The sequence below is a fragment of the Puntigrus tetrazona genome, chromosome 9, assembly GCF_018831695.1.
Source record: "Puntigrus tetrazona isolate hp1 chromosome 9, ASM1883169v1, whole genome shotgun sequence".
NCBI classification, from domain to species: domain Eukaryota; kingdom Metazoa; phylum Chordata; class Actinopteri; order Cypriniformes; family Cyprinidae; genus Puntigrus; species Puntigrus tetrazona.
In genome coordinates, this window is record NC_056707.1 from 10,071,233 (window position 1) to 10,091,137 (window position 19,905).

The following is a 19,905-nucleotide window of genomic DNA, read 5'->3' on the forward strand; positions in this document are numbered from 1 at the left end:
TACAAACATATCTACACCACACATGCGCTTCCACACGTAAGCTATGGTCTCCATTTTAACAAGTAGTTCTCTCTCTCTTTCTCTTTCCATTTTTCTTTGTGTATATATTCATAATTGCTTTATGAAATAGCATTGTAGTGCAGTTTTTATATAGAACGCAAAGGCACACTAGTTCGACTCAAATTAAATTAAAATGATTTTTAATAGATAAGGAACATTTTATCTGAACCAGATAACCAGTGTTTACTGTTTGATATTTTGAACAGTTTATAATTTCCGTGTTGTAAAAAATGTTTCTTTACAAAAAAATAACTCTATTGTACTCATTCGAAAGCATTCCACAATACTGAGGTGAGCTACTGAGCAAGTTTACTACATCAAAAAAGTGTGAACCTTACAGAAATAAGAATTTACTGATTGATAATCGGGTCTGTAATCATAATACGTGTGGGAAAGGGTCAAATTTATGTTTTACTGCAACTGGTTGACCTTTCAGCTGGAAGACTGCAGTGAATCGTGTGTGAATTCTTTGGAGTTGTAGATGATTTTGGAGCTTTAAAAGGTAGGTAGAGGCCTAGGTTGGCCATTATGACAATTAAAGCAGATGTTTTTGCCACCTGAATCCAGTAGACAAACATGGGTTGTTTTTGGGATCAGTTTGGCAGTTTAAAAACATATAAATAGTATAGACTAATTGGTGAACAGACAAGCCCAAGTATCCATGTCCTGCATCCAATCAGTCATCTTGACGTTACTGAACACACACTCAAGTTGATGTTGCTTCTCAGATCTGGTTTTGAATGTATATCTGTATAAGGACCAAAATGGCTAAATAAAAGTTACATGGTAAAGAGTGGGAGAGTGTTTTAACTCTCAAAATGTGAAGTACACCTGTTTAGGGAGAGGTATAAATACCACTGAAACTACGAAATCAGAGCACAGTTGAATGATTTAATCAAAATCTGTTTATATTTATATTATCCTGCCTTTTGCAAAGTTCAAAAATGATCAAATTACATTAGCTGTTCTATTCATTGTATTTTGTTGTCATTATTTCATTTTAATGATTTAAAGATGGCTCTTATCAACCTTGATTGACAAATTAAATCAAATTATTTTGACAGTTAAGGTTTTTTGTTGGAGTGGGCGGGTTTTTGTGAGCTTTTGGACTGGAAATCATCTATCCAATTTGGCAACACTGCCTAACTCACAAAATGGACATTGAGTTACACTTTGACAATCCCCACAGCATCCTTACATCCACCCACATTATATACACAAAATGCACAGGTGTAGTAGTTTTTCTCCATGAGCTTAACAATATCATGCATCAGAATTCAATGTACCATCAATGATTGTATCAGCATATATAGAATATAAAAATGTTGTACCTGATTACATGATCCCTTTCTCTTCTTCATCCAGGTGTCCTTCTCTCTCTCCTTCACACAGTCTTGGTAGGCTACTGTATCCTAGTGAGGATTTAACCAACTTCACTAATTTAAAGAGAAGCTTGAGCTATAACATCTCTCTCTCTCTCTCTTCACTTCTCTTTCATTGCTTCTGCTGCTCATCAGCTGAGAGCCGGAAGATGTATGTCAGCTTTATATAATGGCAATCTTTTAGGTTTTGTTCCTCCTTGCTCAAGGGTCTGTGTGTGTTTGTGTGCATGCTCATGTCTGTGTGTATGTGTGTGTTGTGGGAATCCTTTATATTTGAGAACTCCTTGCTGCTGGGTCTGTGTTTGTGTGTGCGTATATATATATATATATATATATATATATATATATATATATATATATATATACATCAATGCGCACAATGCTGCTAATTTGGTATAAGTGACACCAAAGGTTATTAAGGGCTGATGATGACTTTGTGTCATTTAAAGGATTAATTCACATCTAGAATAAAAAAAACCTGATAATTTACTCACCCCAATGTCATTCTTCAGTTCAAAAGAACATTTCATAATTACGTAAAATATGTTTTTGAGGAGAACATTCAGGGTTTTCTCGATATAGTGTTCTTTGGTGGGAGCCAATGGGTTGAAGGTTCAAACTGCAGTTAAATACTTCAAAGGGCTCTTGTTTAACCAAAAATGCAAGGCAGATCATTTTACTAGATAAGACCCTTATTCCTCAGCTGGGATCGTGTAGAGTCCCTTGAAGCTGCACGAGTTTAGTTGTTGATTTTGGCTGTTTCTCTCTCTTCACACACATAAAACCAGGATTAATTTTTCTAGTTTCTAGTTTCTAGTCAAGAGATGAGAGGTTGCTCTGGGATTTAAACAGGGCATTGAAGGCATCCTTGGCGCTCTCTCTCTTTTTTTTAAATAATTCTGTTTGGGCATGTTTAATGTTTGTTTGAGATTCATCCCAAAGTTGTTTCAGTATAAAAAAGCATTTTAAAGCTGTGAGGAAATCAGTGAAAAATACAGTGAACTAGCTATTTGTATTTGTATAACTAACTTTATTTCTTTTTCAAATAAACAAAAAAAATTGAGTTTCCATAAAACTAATAAACAGCTTTACCAACATAAATAATAGTTTCTTAAACAAGAAATAAGCAAATTTGAATGATCTCTAGATGATCGTGTCACACTGAAGAATGGATTCTTATTTATTTTGATAACTAATGTGATATGTAAATAATAAATAATATGTATTGTATTATGAATGCTGATTTAGTCTGAAATACCTTATGTTTCTTAAATTCACAATGTCGAAAGTCAGAAATTTAAGACCTAATAAATTTGTTGGATTCTGTTTGTATCTATGCTGTGGTGCGTCACTAAGCAAATCCTCATTGCCATCAGCAGACTGATGATAACTGTTGCACGTCGTACTGATGTCTGGAGAGTTTCTGTGAGCATCATTAAAATGGGTTACACGAGCACATGACATAGATCGTGCTTTGTTCCAATTGCTAACACCCACCAATCACTGACTGAAACTGAAGTCACGAGGGCATTATGCGTGTGTGATAGATAGATTTGTTATATTACACAAATGTGCTGATTTTTGTTTTTTTTCTGAGCAACACGATAAATGTACATCAAATGCATCTGTTTTATGTGTCAGTCCCTTCAATTTGTTGAAGTAATTTCTGCATCCCCTTTTTTTGTTTTAATTCTGTCATCATTTACTAACCATTATGTTGTTCGAAATCTGTATGATTTATCGTTGTTTTCAGAAGAAGATATTTTAAAAAAGTTCTCAGACTTTTTTGCCCATACAATGGAAGTCACTGGACTCCACTGTTGTTTGGTTGGGAACCATAAAGAAGAAGGTATGGTCATTAAAATAAATTTCCACAGAGTGCCTAATTCAAGCCTCTTCTGGTCAGCTTTAATCATCCCTATTGCTATTCTGAATATGCTGAAACCTATAGGCAAAGCAAACAGAGATGTATAAAGCACTTTTAAAAGCACACTCCACCGCAACAGAAACACCACAATCAACACTTTCAAAACCGGCCCAGGAAAGGAGACTGACAGACGTTATTCTGAGAGAAAGGGGGAAGTTGGACGTGTAGATGTTCTGTTTTTCTGCACTGGAGCTGAAACGTTGATTTTGGTGGACAGACAAACACAGGAAAGGAGCCACCCTGAGACAGCGACCCCAGACATGTCAAAAAAATGTGTGCATGTAGACTTTAGCTAATTTCATTGTCAGTTCAGCTAATTTAATCAGAGAGTACTCTACAACTATTAAAGAATGGCACCGGCCATGCCAAGGTCATGGGTTCGATGCCTAAGGAGCAAACAAACAGACACAATATATACCCTGAATGCACTGTAAGTCACTTTGCATAAAAGCATCTGCCAAATGCATAAGTGTAAATGTCAAATGAACAGGCCCTGCAGGCTAGTTTATCCTGATTGTAAACTTTCATTTCCACAAAGGTTTTACCTTTTTTAACTAAATTAGTTTTATTTCAGTAGAAATTTTTTTTTAAGGTGCAAGAACTATAAAGACATTTTATGAAAGACAGAGACAGAATGACAGAAAGGATAAGTGAGAAAATAAGACAAGAAGTGGAGAGAGAGAGAGAGAGAGAGACTGTGCGAAATGGAGAGAAAGATGGAGAGTGTTTTTCATGGCATTAGTTTGTCACATCCTCTGATAACATTGTTTTCTGCAGTGGTCCAGTAGTGGGATGAAATCATATTTTGACGCTCAGCCTCTTTTCCTTGTATATCCTCTACCACTCTTTTGACCCTTCTCCAGCCGTTATTTATATTCTCTATTTATTCTCTATTATTTATAATTTCTAAAATAAACATCACTGTTACAACTCATATTGAATATTTGGGGTTTGTTCCAAAGAGCTATAATGACTATTCACAGTCGCTTCCACGTTAGTCTCAATGATCACACTGCAGCTTCCAGTTAAGAGCAGTAGATAAAACTGTGGCAAAGTTGAGCCCAAAATTAATTCTTGAGAAAGTCTCTTGAAGATGCGATCCACCTTCAAACTAAAGTTTCTTGAACAAATATTCACATTGTTGTGATTTAATGTGCTAAAATGTTTTATTTAAGTTACATTTTAGTTACGTTTAAATTATGTTTATGTTTAAGGCTACAACAAATTACTTCCCAGGAAACTATTTTATTGCTATGAGAAAATACTATGCCAGAAGCTTATGTGCATTAACTTTTTTTTCCATACTATGGAAGTCAGCGGCTACTTCAATTGTTTGGTTAACCACATATTTTCTTTTTAGCTCAGAAGAAATAAACTCTAATGAGTAAATCGACAGAATTAAAAACTAGGGGTAAACAATACCATTAAACCCCTACTAAAATGTAAAATTTCTACAGCTTTTTATGGCTTTATGTAGTCAGTGTTTCTTGTTGCTCTTCAGTACTTTCTTCTGCTTATTCTGTTCTTGATTCCCCCCCCGTCCCCTCATCTTTTGCTTCATCCATTGTTTCAACAGCATCTCAGCATTGGCTCCCTAGAGTGACCAGTGCTATGCTTACAGGAAATCCAGCGTCTGTTTCCTGTCAGGTTGAAGAGAACAATCAATCATTTCCTCCTTTGACCTTTACAAATACATTTTGCCAGTTTATGTGATTGCATGTTTATAGTAGTTTGTACATAACAGGGCTAGAGAACATTTACACATCTGAACCAGACTTCTTGACCGTTTACAGGTGGCTCTTATTGTACCTGGTAACCCACTTTTTTTTTCCTGTTGAACAGCAGTCAAGACAGATGTATGATAATAAGCAGGGTTATATGTCACAGTCTGACTGATAAAGTGTAAAAGATAATTTGGGTAAAAGACAATCGGTTGAATTTTATTTTACAGTATGTGTACTTGCACTGTAATGTGTTTAGACCAGACCGTGACTGTTCAGACCGGACTTGAAAAGTGACCAGTGACTTGCTGGAGCAGGGGGAGAGTTTGCTTAAGGATCATAAAAGGCCCTTGCAGACTATACCAGCTATCTGAACAACATGCTCTGCTCTTTCTGTGATACAAACCTTAACACCAAATGGAGAGCGCTGTCCTCCGAAGATGGTCGTCGAGCAGAGTCCTGGACTCTGCCTCCAGTGTCCTCTCCACCATGACCTGTCAGTCCACCAGCTCCTTTGTCCCTCCGGCTCCACCTTGGTATGTTGTCGACTATCAGCCGCCTCAGGATTCCACTCCTGCAGCTACGCCTACGTGCTCCTTCACTCCAGCTTCAACTCAGTCCTCTGTCGCTCTAGATTCACTGCGGCCTTCCAGCTCTCCATCTCTGCCTTGGGCTCTGCCACCATTGGTCAGCCCCCTGGAGTCGGCAGCAATTCCTCCACAATGGCTTATCATTCCGTTGGCTCCACAATGGGCCACCATCATGACTGTGGCCTGGGTCCCACCTGGCTCCTCCTGGTCCAAGTCCCTCCTGTCACCTCCCTAGCTCCTCCCTACATTTGAACTACCCTGAACTTTGTTATGGACCCAGGTGTCCATCCTCCACTAGAACCTTCTCCAGTGTTGTCTACCTACCTTCCTGCCAGCCCTTCCTGGTCCCCTGTCACCATCCCACATCTTCTCCTTTTTTCTCCTCCCTATTTCTCCTCGGTCCCACCCTTCCGGGAGGGGGATGAAATGTCACACCCCTGGACTATTTTGTGTGTGTTTTCATTCCCTATGTTGTCAGTGTGACCAAGTTTCTGTCTTGTGTTAATCAGTTTATTTTGTTTAGTTGTGTCATCATTTAATTAGGTCATTACCTTTACTCTGGTTAGTTTGTTCAGTGACAAATTGTCTGGTCTTATCGATACTACCCAGTCTGCCAATAGGGAGTTTACCCTATTGTGGATTATTAAAGACTAATAATTGTGATCGATCCTCATCATGTACTCCTTCCCCAATCACACCATGACAGTACACAAGGAAAAGAACTGTAAAATAAAGTGCTACCAGATAATCATTAGATTTGCAAAGTTTACGGGATTGGCTGCATTAAATCTTTTTTTAATTTAAATTTTTTAATTGGTGTTAGCAAAACAAAAAATATTAAATATTATAATTTGTCATTATATATTTGCTATTTTATTTATATTATGAAATATTTTTTTGCATTTACAAATATATTACTTATTATGGCTGTAAAAAGTGTTTACTTTTGTAGCACCACAAACCATACAAATTAAGTCAGACGTTAAAAAACTAAATTAACAAAAATATGATAGCTGTATGACCCATCAAGTACTTTAAAGGGTCACACACACATATAATCTCTAACAATTCAAAAATTCAAAAGACATGAGAAGTCGTAATATTATAAAATTACCGTTACTGTAAATAACTGTTAGTCTCCTCTGTGCAAATGCAAAATGAGATTACCGGAATGAGCATGTACAAATTCAGAATGCACTAACATAAATGTTAAAGTAAAAAGCCACACGCAAAGATCTTCCTCAACATTAGAATAATTGTCAAAATTGTGTTTTATAAATTGTAGCTAAATATTGACCTAGCATTTTATTTTTTTATTGTCTTATAAAGTATGTGACAAAACAAATCAGTACAAGAAACAACTTTTCAAACGAGTCAGATGGCTCAAAATGAGATGAGTCAAAAACATCTTCAGTTGTGTCCCGAAGATGAACGAAGGACTTGAGTAATAGTCAACACAGTGGTGGACTGATGACAGCTCACTCAGGGCGGTCTAAAGCCCCATTCACACCAAGGAAAAAAACTATAAAGATAACTATAAGGATAACTGCAAAAGTGAATTTAGCATCCGATGACCCATTTAAAATCTCATGAATGCCCACAGATGCAATATTTATCAAATACACGAATGTGTAGTTTAAGCAACAGAAACATTTTTCCTTCGATACATTATGTACTCTTACAGTTCACATTTATAGATTAAAGTTTAATATAAGCCTATACGGTTTATGTACTATTATAGTGAGGTCTATTTTTTCACTTTTTAAAAGTGCCTTGAAGGCATAGATCACAGTAATGTAATGCTGGTGCCTTTTCAAGTCACATTATTAGCGAGTGGCTATATTGTTGTCTCACATTTCATATCAGTAGGTTCAGTTAAACACATTGGTCCGAGAGATCAGCATATCAGCAGGTCAGCAGAGGTGAGGGTGTGTCAAATCTGTCTAGAGGAAGAACGGAGAAGGCCAGGCCTTTCACCTCCGTCCAAAATCAACATTTGCTCCTGTTGCGTACACAATTGCGGCTGGGCAGCGCCGGCTGTCACACCCATCGAGGTGTTCTTTATGACCACAACCGGTCGACCAGCACAATGACCTCAGTGCAGTTACCTGCTCCATACACCCATAAACACGCCACACGTAATCATGCGAACACACACTTATCGGGAGTTTAGGTTGGCTCGGACTGATGTCCGCTTGGGTGAGTGAAAAACTCAGTGTGTATAAACTGTGATCGCTGAGAACGGTTTTGTGTACACGGAGGGAAGTGAAGAGAATGCTTTGTGTATTCGGATAAATTAATTAAACAATCATTGGAAAGGCTCGAAAATATAATTCCCAGAGGAAGTGAAGCTCAGTTCAGGAATAATGAGGAGAAATTAAGAGATGTTCTGTAGGTGTGAACAGGGCTGAGTTCATAGGGATTAATGCCCATTATGTTTTAAAACTTTAAGTTTTAAGTGCCCCTGTTATGAGTTATGAGAGGTTTGTGATTTGGTTTTTAGAGTCCCAAACAACAGGCTGACACGCATGCAAGGTCAAAAAACACTTAATTCTTTTATAATATACATTTATTATAATATGTATTTATACAATTTAATTTTCTAGACCCTTCCAGTGATTATACGTTTTCATTTAAAGCAGTTTTTGTGAGCTTCTAAGGCTCCAAAAGCGGCACCTAATGGCAAACTATGAATTTGCATTTTCATTCAGACCAGTGGGTGGGTAATATACTCATTTTCTAATTTTGAGGTCTTGGTAGTCGTTTAAAAAACAGCTTCAATAATTCAGAGTTGGCTCTTTCTTTTAGATACGGTGCACTTTCAGATTTAAAACCTTGCAGGATAAAGTTAAATTTCAAAAATCAATACGGGGCACTTTAAAGGTTTTAAAAAAATATATGTATAATAGGTCTGCTTTTCCTTAACGTCCAAAAGCAGGACAAATATGACAGAATTTCTGCTGAAAGTTTTAAATAAAATCTTTACTTTTTCATTTTCACTTCATCATCCAGTGTCTTTTTAAATGATAATTCTATTTAAGTCATCCCTCCTTAGCATCCTCATCCTCTTTAGCAATGAAGAAATGCTGAAGTCTGGATTCATTCAGCTGTAGGAGATTTGTCATGTTAGACAGAGCAAAAAATTGCTTTGACTTAAACTCAAATGGTTGTATGACACTTGAATGTTGTTAGGGGATATTTAAGGCTTCATTTACTAATCTTCAAGCATACTTAATGTTCTCTTTAGCCTGGACTGTGTGTATTATCAGGCACTGTACTGTACCCAAAGTACATTGGTTTAAAATGCCTAATTCAACTTTGGAGTGCCCCAAAATATCATTTGGCACTTGAGTCTTGCTTGTCAAAGATGCAATTTAATACATTCAATAAAACATCCAACAAAGTTTCATTTGAAAACAAATAATGCCAGACTGACTTTTTGTTGAGTTTCTAACAGTAATTGTGTTAGCAGAATTCAATGTTTTAGAAAAGTAAATACATATATTTTCATTACATCTAAGCATAACTGTTCTTTTTAAGGGAGAGCAGGAAATGTATTGCGAGCCGATTAGCATTTAATAGTTGTGTTATAGCTTCATGAGTGTCTGCTGCATTGGCACAATGTGAGCTCACGCCTGACTGCACATGCTCCATAGGCTCAATGCTCTAGAATGACATCATGTCTTTCTGTGTCATCCTATCACTATTCACGTGGCTTATCCTGACAGTGTCCACTATATCAACACACAAACCCCTCTAGGGCAACATTACCAGGGTCTGAAATGCAGAGTATACCATGAATGAAGGCAATGAAATATTATATAGCATTAGTCTTTCCCAGTTTGATATTAAGACTTTTTAGTTTTTAATGAATTAAAGATGGGTTCATGTGTGTAAAATTAGAATATTATTTTCTTCCTATCACAAATTACATTATTACTATTGTATTGATATAATTCTAGTTCAACTTTCGGGAGTCTCAATAAAAACCAAATCCATACAAGGCACACTTTTTTTTTCCTGTGCACATAAAATAATTTATTTACTTTTAACTGAAGAAATCACATTTTTGATTTGCAACATACTATATTTAATGGCAGATTATGATTAATAAGATGGCAAAATAGAACAAAACTTGATGGCATCATAATATCATTAAAGATTTAATCCACTAGGAAGTTTATTTTTATATAGCCTTTCACACACACAAGGACAAAATAAGTGACACAGACTTCAGTCTTCTATTAAGCGGTTAGTTAATTATGCTCTTCTCTTTATCTTGATGTTTAGTCCTAATGTACACAGCAACTAGTCAAATGTTTATGAGAGATACTGTGCAGAATGGGGAAATGAATTGTGTAACGTGGAATAAACTCTCTGTCTATGTGGCATATAACATTGCCCATTGACTGTCAGTCATATTGTTTTGCCTCTGAAAATTGTAGCACAGATTGTTTCCCTTGACAACAATAATTCAACAGTTTAGATAAGTGCTAAACAATGCCGCACTTTAAATAAACCATTCCCGAGTCGATAGGGATTTGTCAGCTCGCTCAGGACCGCTACATGCTAGCATGGTAGTAATTTTGGGGTCTCTGAGACCCCGAACAGGACAAATACACACATTTTCTGACCTTTAACTATTTGGATTTGTGTAATGTTTAAAATCTTGGTGTGAACCAACACTGACAAGAATGTGTCTGGCCAATGATTCAGCTGCGCAGGAAGTTTTTTAACAGGGTATTGTTGAAGTTTATTCATGTGTGTATGTGTGTTGGAGCTTCCTGGCCGATATCATAAATATGCCATTGCACTGTTCTCCCGTTATCACAAACCATTAAACCTTATACCTCCAACACCCAGCTTTCCTGCATGTGTACGTTTCCTAAGGCTGTCTCCCTTGTGAAATATCGCTGTTGTCGTAAGGTCCTTGGTCTCCAATATACCAACAACTTTTTGTTGAAGATTTGTGGATGGATAATTTACTGTGTGTATCCCACTACAGTGAAATGCAAACACTGAAATACCAAAACGCTGCTCCACCTAATATGAGAAGCCATGTCATGAAGTCTATGTAACAGTTTCCAAATTTCCACTGATGTACAAAACATAATTTTTAAAACAGGAAATATTTTATACTTTGTCTGTTTGGGTCAACATTCATTTCACTATATAAAATATATACTGTTTAAGAAGTATTTTAATAATGAAGTGAATATATAATATATAATTTCATACTATTATTAACCACAGATTGGTTTTCTTCATCTGATGTATCCTTACAGCGTGTCATGATGAAGTAGGCCATTGCTGTGAAACTCATGACCCAATTTTATTTAATTTTTTTAAATGTGTACTTTTGGTTGGGGCCTGTGGATGGTGTCCTGTCCCTCTGGCCCCTCTGGCTGCTGTCTGTTGATCCTATTGTCTTCTGCATTAACACTCGTGGTCTGGTGCATAAAGGGCATCTGGTTAGCAGCTTAGACTCTACAGCAGGCATGAAAAGCAGCCATCATAGCCCATTCGCTCACATCTGCTCAGTGGTGCGACAAGGACGTGGTCTGAGTCTGGGTGACTGGGGGACAGGAGTTCAATTCGCCCCACGGGCCCCAGGAGCACAGACTGAACTGGACCGCACTGGACCCTCCGCTGTGCAAAGGTGACCATTTAAACTCAGCTCACTTTGGCTTTATTTTTTATGCAATAGCTTTTTTTTGTCCAGATTTGGTTTATGTCTAAGATAGCTTAAACCATTGAATGCGAGTCTATTGGTTACATGTTTTGGCAATGGCATATCTGAGTCTTGCAGTTGTTTCCTGATCCTTTTTGTAAATGGTTTTGTTTTTAAAGAAGTTTACTGATTAATGAGAAGGTTCATTTGAAAAATATTTTTTGTAACATCTCAAGAATAACTTTATTATGAATCTCTGTATATAAAAAACAACCGAAAGCGTATATTATTCAGGTTTATGTAAAATAACTTAAAAAGACGCGGACCATCTTGTTTCTCCCTAATTCCCATTTGTCTTTCTTGTGCACAGCTAACACACAAACATGGGAGACTGGAGCTCCTTGGGTAATATTTTGGAGGAAGTAAATGAACACTCCACTGTGATTGGCCGTGTTTGGCTCACAGTTCTTTTCATTTTCCGCATTTTAATTCTGGGAACGGCGGCAGAGTTTGTTTGGGGAGACGAGCAGTCTGATTACGTATGCAACACTCAGCAGCCAGGTTGCGAGAATGTGTGTTACGACGAGGCCTTTCCAATCTCCCATATCCGTCTATGGGTGTTACAAATCATTTTTGTGTCCACTCCTTCGCTCGTATACGTCGGCCATGCTGTCCATTACATCCACATGGAGGAAAAGCGAAAGGAGCGTGAAGAAGCCGAGGTTAGCCACCAACAGGAAATAGGCGAAGAGCGTCTTCCGCTTCCAGATCAGGGAAGTGTTCGGACCACCAAGGAAACTAGCACAAAAGGTAGCAAAAAGTTCAGACTCGAAGGCACTCTACTCTTCACCTACATATGCCATATAATCTTCAAAGCTCTTTTTGAAGTAGGCTTCGTAGTTGGACAGTACTTCCTCTATGGTTTCCGCATCCTACCACTGTACAAGTGCAGTCGTTGGCCCTGCCCCAACACGGTGGACTGCTACGTCTCCCGGCCCACTGAAAAGACCATCTTCATCATTTTTATGCTTGCAGTTGCTTGCGTTTCACTGTTCCTCAACTTTGTGGAGATCAGCCACCTCGCCTTAAAGAAGATCCGATTTGTTTTTCACCGACCAGCTCCGGCACAATTGGAGTCTCTTGGACCACCTGAGAGGAGCTTACCGTTTCTCCTGACCACCCCTGTTGAAAAAGCCAAGGGTTACAGGCGCCTTGAAGAGGAGAAGAAAGATGAGGTGGCACACATATATCCACTAGCTGAGGTCGGTATGGAAGAGGGCCAATTCTTCTCACCTCAGCTGGAGAAGGAGAAGAAAAGGAGTCAGGAGGTGGTTATGCCAACAGTGCCACCTGTAGAGGAGACAATTATATGCGATGAGACTCAACCCTACTTCATTCAGGTCACTGAGACACTGTCAGAGCTTCCACCAGAAGAGCTACTTCGGGAAGGAGATGAGGTAGACAGCATAAAGACTCCAACAGCTTTACCAGAAGTACTGGAGGAGCGTTCAGAAGTGGAAAGCATGGAGGAAACGTATTTAATATCACTTGAGGAGAGTTTGGATATAGATCTAGTAGAACTGGTCTGTAGAGAGGTGACTGAGGAAAAGTCAGCGAAGGAGAGTAGCTTGATAGATGTTGAGCAAACACAAGAAGAAAAACTTTCAGGATCTGAAGAAGAAAAGGAAATCTCACAGGAAATTGAGGAAAAAGAGATTAACACCTTTGAGGTCCAGGAGTTGAAGGAAGAAGGGAGTTTACCTGATGTGGCTGAGGAAGAGACAGCAGGTGAGGTGTCTGATGAAGAGAGAGAATTTTGTGAAATTGAACCTTTTGTGAATGAGGACATTTTGGAAAAGGTGAAAACTTTAGATGCTGGTGAGATAACTGAGGTTCTGGACGTGTCTAAAATATCTGAGGGCGAGCAAGAGTCTGAGGCTTTTGGAGAGGTTGCAGGGTCAAACTTATCTGACATAGAGCCCATTGAGGATGAAGTGGATATGGGAGGAGACACATCTAAGGGGGGTGAAGAAGATCTAGAAGGGGATGGAGTTCAACTGGATGCAGTAGACTCAGAAGTGGCAAAAGCTTTAGAGGAAGTAGTAGATATTGTAAAGGATGAATCTATAGAGGGTCTAGTGGATCCAGGAAGAAGTTGTGAGTTACAAGATGTATTACATACAGGTAAGGATGAAGATTTAGAAAATCTAAATGAAGTTAGACCTTTTGATACCGCAGTCAATAAAGGTGAGGAGGTTTTAGAACAGGTGGAAACTTTGGAAAAGGAGGAGGTATCTTTGAGCATAGAAGATCCAGTGGAGGTTCAAGTCTCTAGGGAGTGTGATGTGTCAGGGAAAAAGGATTCTGTGGAAATTGTAGACCCAGAAAAGGAGGAATGTTCTGAAGAAATTAAGGCTGTGGAGGCCACACAGGAGATGACAGATGTTTCTCTGGAACTAGAGAAAACAGAGGAATCGAGATCATTAAGTCGTCTCAGCAAAGGTAGCAGTAGAGCCAGGTCAGATGATCTTACAATATGAAGAAGAAACTTGACATAGAACAATTCCCAAGTGCCACATTATCAGGTGAATCATTGCACGTGCATGTTTTCTTGATCAGGGTTTTTTTTTCATGAAATGCCCAAAGTATGATCATCCCCTTGCAGAGGAATCTCATACTGGATGTATATACTTTAGGTATAAAAACCCATTTATATTGTATGAGAAAAAATATTAGGAATATCACTGTGACCACCTAGGAGTTCTGAATACAAATTTATTGTATCCAGAAATGTATTATCTAGTAGTATTCTAGATGATACAAAATTAATCTAAAAAGAAAGCCAAAGGTACAAAAAAATCAAGAACAATTAATAATTTGTATATTATGGAAATAAAAAATTACAATCTTCATTCTAAAAGTAGTAGCTTATTTCTCACAGTGGAAAATATTTTTCAGTGAAAGGACATACTTTTCAAACACAATTTAAATATCCTTTTTTTAATCTTGCTTTTCAGAAAGACCCTTCGTTTATTTATTCCACTTATACTGTAAATCAAATGCAAGATAATAATAGAGAGTGGCATTCAGAATTTCTATCTGTCTATTGCTTTGACTATTTATGTTAATCTATACATTTGCCTATTATTGTTTTATGATTATCCTGGGCCATAATAATTGTGTTGTTGTTAATATCTCTTATCTACAATCAATTTGTTTACAGCATTTACATTCCTTTCCAGTAACATCTGAAATGCTGACACAAAGATCATTAAAAAGACAGAATATTGTAAATGAGAACTGGTAGGGTTTGAATGCAGGTAACAAGACTAATACTTATATGGACTGTATCACCAAAAAAAATACCTGTTTTTTTTTTTTTTTTTTTTTGAAGATGCTAAATAAAGATAGCACACTGACTGATGACCACTTGTGCTGTTTGTATTCCTATAAATATGACATCAACTACTTTTTTTCAAAGTGCAATAAAACTGTATTTGCAGAAAAAATATAAACATAGTGACATTTTATAAAAACTACATTTGTGACATCTAGTGGTCATGCACTGAAAGAATAACAACCTAAAGAAAATTACAGTACAAACTCAGGAGAATTGAAAGTTGAAGTTGAAACGTAAAAAATCTCAAAGCAACCCTTCTTCAAACCAAAACAAAACAGGAAAAAGAACATGAAATGTGTCAAAATATTTTTTTAGTATGAGTGTGACATTGTGGGTGTTTGCAACTTCAGACACATATTTTGCAACCTTGACACAAACAGGTCCATCATACATTTGCAAAGTGTGTCTACTGTGCGCTGACATATTAGTTATACAGTGATGCCAAGGTGAGGATTTGATAATTAGGTCTTTCAAAAGATGCAGTTCAACTGATGATTGTCAACCTAGAAATGGAAAGAAAATATAGTCACTGAAAACAACCTTCTACTGTTATTTTTCCTTTCCCATGCTTTCTTCGGTTCTCTTTCCAGATGATGAAATGTTTCCATATGAAGGAAGAATTTCAACTCTCCCTTTCTTGTAAATGCAGCTTCTTATGCTTACATGAAGTGTGAAATTACCTATAATAAATTGTCCGCAATTATATAACATTTCAAGAGATAAGGCTGATTGTCACCAAGCCAGCAGAGGGAGCCCTTACCTCTGGATGACCTGTGTTCACTCCCTCTGCTGCTACTTCCTGTTTTGAGACTAGAAATTCTGAAGCGGGCCCCTCACTTGCAGGTTGCATTGTTTGTTTGTTCATGGTTAGTCTAGCCTTGTGTTTCCCTTGTCGTAGATTCTTTGGTTTTGACCCTGCCTGTCTTTAATCTCTTTGATCGTTTGCTGCCTGACCCGACCTCTGCCTGTTTTTGAATTCTGTTGTTGCCTTGCCTCTTATACTCCTGTTTGCTGTGATTCGACGCCTGCCTCCTTTGACCATGCCTTCATCCAATAAAAGCCTGCGAATGGATCCGCACGCCTCAGACCCCTCAATCGTTACACTGATTCACTATTTGTCGTTTTGAATGCATTCAATTTTTTATCAGTAAAATTAGCTAAGATGAACCAAAGGTCTAAATACAGATGCTCCCTAATTGGTCATCTTGTTTCATTTCATATAAATGAACATTTATGATCTTAAAACACATGATAAATTATAATACATTTGAAAATCTATGATAATTTAACAGGTGAACATTTTTTTTAAACTCCATTTTTTTACATGAGATCTTAAATCACTATTACCTTGCCTAAGATGTTCTTGTATTTTGACATCAAACATTTCTGCTCTTTAGACCATCTGAAAAATAAAACCTTTACATTCCTCTAAATTCAAGTCATCAACCACCCTAAAAGATTGGGATTGTCCAGAAACCTGAAATATCAAACAGAAGAAAGATGTACTCATTCACTGTCTAGACAAGAATGGCAATGTAGATAATCTCTCAACTGCTCATAACAGATCTATGTCAGGACAGAGATGACAAGAATAAAAGGTTATCAGCAGAAACAATAGTCTACCTTTGTGGTGACTCTGTTCAACTCTATTACAAGTTCTATTATAAAGTTGAACGTGTCCAAGGTGTTTTGCTTCTGTGTGGATACAAAGACATAGACACATGTGTATAGATGTCATTCAAAACAATTTTTTTTTTTACAAGCCACAAAGTTTGTGAAAGAAATCTTCCCAAACAGCTGCAGTTTTATTTTTTAATGTTAATGAAATGCAACATTTTTCTTAGCTTCTTGTGTGTTCAGAATGAAATGTGTGTCAAATTACTAATTATCCATGACCATGAAAACAGTAAGAAAAGGCTACTTTAAGCTTGCAATCTTCCTACTTCCTTGTAGGTCAGACTAGGGATTAAAATGCAATTTAAAAACTGTATATCTTTGTTGCTTCATCACAAGAATAGATAATCTCTTCCTTATGTCACATACAGTTTCCTGGCTTTTAGAAATGATGCTGCATATTTTAAATTAAGGCAAACACTTTGTAAATATAGTCAAATAAGTTTTTCTGCCTATTTTTTTTAAACTACATATGAATAAAAACATTTCTATTAAATTTTCTAGTAAATTTAATTTAATTCTCTCCATGTTAATCTTGTCTCGAGGTAATGCCAAACACTATAGCATCTCGATCTAGATCAGCCCCAAAAAGAGAAACTGAAAGTACCAAATTGTTGTAAACAACCAGGCCAAAAGACCACATATATAAAGGAAACAAAAAAAACACATCGTGCACTGGTACTATATTTTTCACATATTTATTTCTGTGTAGTCTGTCAAACTGCTAGCTGTAAATTAGTAAGTGCATAAATTCTCAGTATACCTGAGTTTAGCATGACTGTGGGTGTAATGCAACACTTCTTTGACCTCAATGCATACACAAACACATTATTGGTTTACAAGTATAGAAGAGTAGATAATACTTTATTTTGATGGTCCCTTATGAACATTCTGTTGATAGTTAGAAACTTTGCACCTATCTGTCAACTAACTTCCATTAGACTGTCTGAAAATGATGTGTTAACTCTTTATGGTGATGATCTACCAATAGACATTTACTGACCATACGTAACTTTCCAAGAACATGTCCACCTATTCTAACTCTAACCCTACCAGTCTACTAATATTCTAATGAAAGTTAGTTGACATGTAGGTGCAAAGTAATTTATTGTGAACATAATGCTCATAAGGGACTATCTGCATAAAGTGAAACCAAAGAGCAATACATTGTTTACAGGAAACCAAGCATGATTCAAAAAGTGTATGAACAAAAACAAATTCATGCATCCACATTTGGCTTTTCTTTTATGTGCATTTGCACTATGCACCAGTATGTTGTCTGCATATTTCTACACCTAAAACATTCTATTTTGTGAAAAAGTCTTTGCACAAAACTGTAAAAACAAAAAGAAGAATAAGCCTCATTATAATGAGTTTAATGAGTCTCTAAAATTATTTTCTCCGTTAATTTCTCTGGTAATATTTATTACATTGTACACAGCATAGTTTATATACAACAGTTTTTCCTGTAAATGGTACCAGTACACGTGAGCCTAAAAATAAAATAAGAACGTGTGTCATTAGAATAAAGTTTGGAGACATGGTCTAGAATTTTCTCAACAAGATCATACTGAATATTTTTTTCCAAAAAAGTTTCCCTTCTTGGTTTGTTTGTGTTTCATTAGGAATCTCTTAATCTTTCAGTTTTTTTGGAAATGCACAACTTCCGTATGTCTACAAAAGAGACAACCCACACATGAAAATTAAAATTTTGTCTATGATGATTTTGCATTTCCTATAAAAAAGTTGCAGGCTCCCTGGCATTTTATTGTCTGACCATATATAATGTTTACCTGTACAAACAGATCTATTTCACCTTGTCTTTGTGGTTCCTGTACTTTAACAGCGAAGACATTAGCTCTTCAGACCATTTGACAATAAAAACTTCACGTTCATCCAAACTCAAATCATCAATCATATGTGTAAGCTTGGGAATTTCCAAAAACCTGAAACAGAAACAAGAATCACTCAAAGAGTTTCTACACAAGAAAAAGAATGATTCAGACTATCTCTTGCTCAGTCACAGTTTAGGCATGTATAGACAGAGATAGTTGTTTTGTTTCTGTGTGGTTGTAAAAACATGGAAATAAATTCTTAAGTGACAAGCCTTAGCATGTCCTTCAAGACAAAGCAGAGTGAATTTGTAGGCTCATTTAGAAAATAGCGACAAGCCTACATAAAATGCTCTCCTTTGAACCTAATGTAACCCTTATCTTCTTAAGCTGTTAGAAAATTTGAAAAGTGACCAATATCATGGGGATATTCAAGGGGATTTTTATTGTGTTAGAATGCAATTTAAAAAATGGGCATGAGTTTAAATATTGCATTGTATACACTGTACATGTGTTTTTACAGGATCGAGTCAGCTATGGCAGAAACTCTCCTGAACTGAAGCAGGATAAGCTCACCACAGATCCGGCATCTCTAGCTCTATGCACAGTGTGTGATGTTGTTGAAACTTGTTTGAAATGAGGAGGAAACATATAAGATACTAGAGACCACCAGATACTCTAGCTAAGGGGAAGTCTTTTGAAAAAGTTTCAGATTCAGAAAACTCAAGAAGTCTTCACGTAACCTAATTTTTGTCTAAAATATTTGAGCTGGTTAAAGAGATTAGATTTTTTCCTTTCTCCGGGAAGTCTCCAATTAAACTTAACTTCATTTACATGCACAACAAAAAGGACTGTATAAAAACTTTTTTCATGCTAAGGCAACAAAAAATGTTGGACTAATGTTACATTTGTTAAAAAGAAAGTGTGAGATATTCTGTTCTTCGATTAGAAAGAACTGCAGCTATTCCAGAGTGAACATGTTCACTCTCAAAGTTTATTGATTGGTGTGGATATGTACAAAACGTAGGGTGTGATTTGAAATTATCAACACACAACAATACCACACAATAGAAAACAGACTTAACAGAAATAAACAAAGCCAGGGAAACTCTGTATTACTCCGCTATTCTAGATGCTGGCGAACTGAAACTTTTTCTCGCCTGTACTAGTCCGGAAAGGTTCGACTCGCGCAAGCGTGCAGAAGGGAATTTTGTACAGAAAGTATTGATCTTTATACTAAATATCTTGCACTTAAGTCTTTAGAAATTGTTCTGCGCATACAACACTGCCAATGAAGATACTTCCAAGTCCACTTTTGCTATTTTAACGCCGGGCTCTATTGTCTAAAACCGTTTTGAAATTTACGTTTTTGCATTTACAATATGAAAAAGGTTTTACTGAAGGTTTATCTGAAGATAAAGCTCATATCTCAGTGTGTTATGGTGTGGTTGCACAATCACTTTTAACAGTCTTTAATATTCCAATAATAAGACAGACAGACATATACATAAACAAGACCAAACAATTTAACATGAAACTAACAGGAACTTATACAGGAGAAAGGAAATTACTTAATTAACTAGACACACCTGATCACAATGAGACAATCAACTGAGGACAGAAACTTGGGCAAAAAAACAACAACAAA

The 19,905-nt window shown here is 36.7% G+C and overlaps 1 protein-coding gene across 1 annotated transcript; it reads left to right on the forward strand.

The window, feature by feature from the left end:
* The first annotated feature begins 11,043 nt into the window (after positions 1 to 11,043).
* gja8a (gap junction protein alpha 8 paralog a) lies at positions 11,044 to 15,729 on the forward strand. The gene has a single exon (XM_043248209.1). The coding sequence runs from the start codon at positions 11,735 to 11,737 to the stop codon at positions 13,889 to 13,891; it is 2,157 nt and encodes a 718-aa protein (XP_043104144.1). The 5' UTR covers positions 11,044 to 11,734; the 3' UTR covers positions 13,892 to 15,729.
* The last annotated feature ends 4,176 nt before the right edge of the window (positions 15,730 to 19,905 follow it).

Coding starts and splice junctions, on each gene's coding strand:
- gja8a (XM_043248209.1), top strand. CDS start 11,735: ATGGGAGACTGGAGCTCCTTGGGTAATATTTTGGAGGAAGTAAATGAA.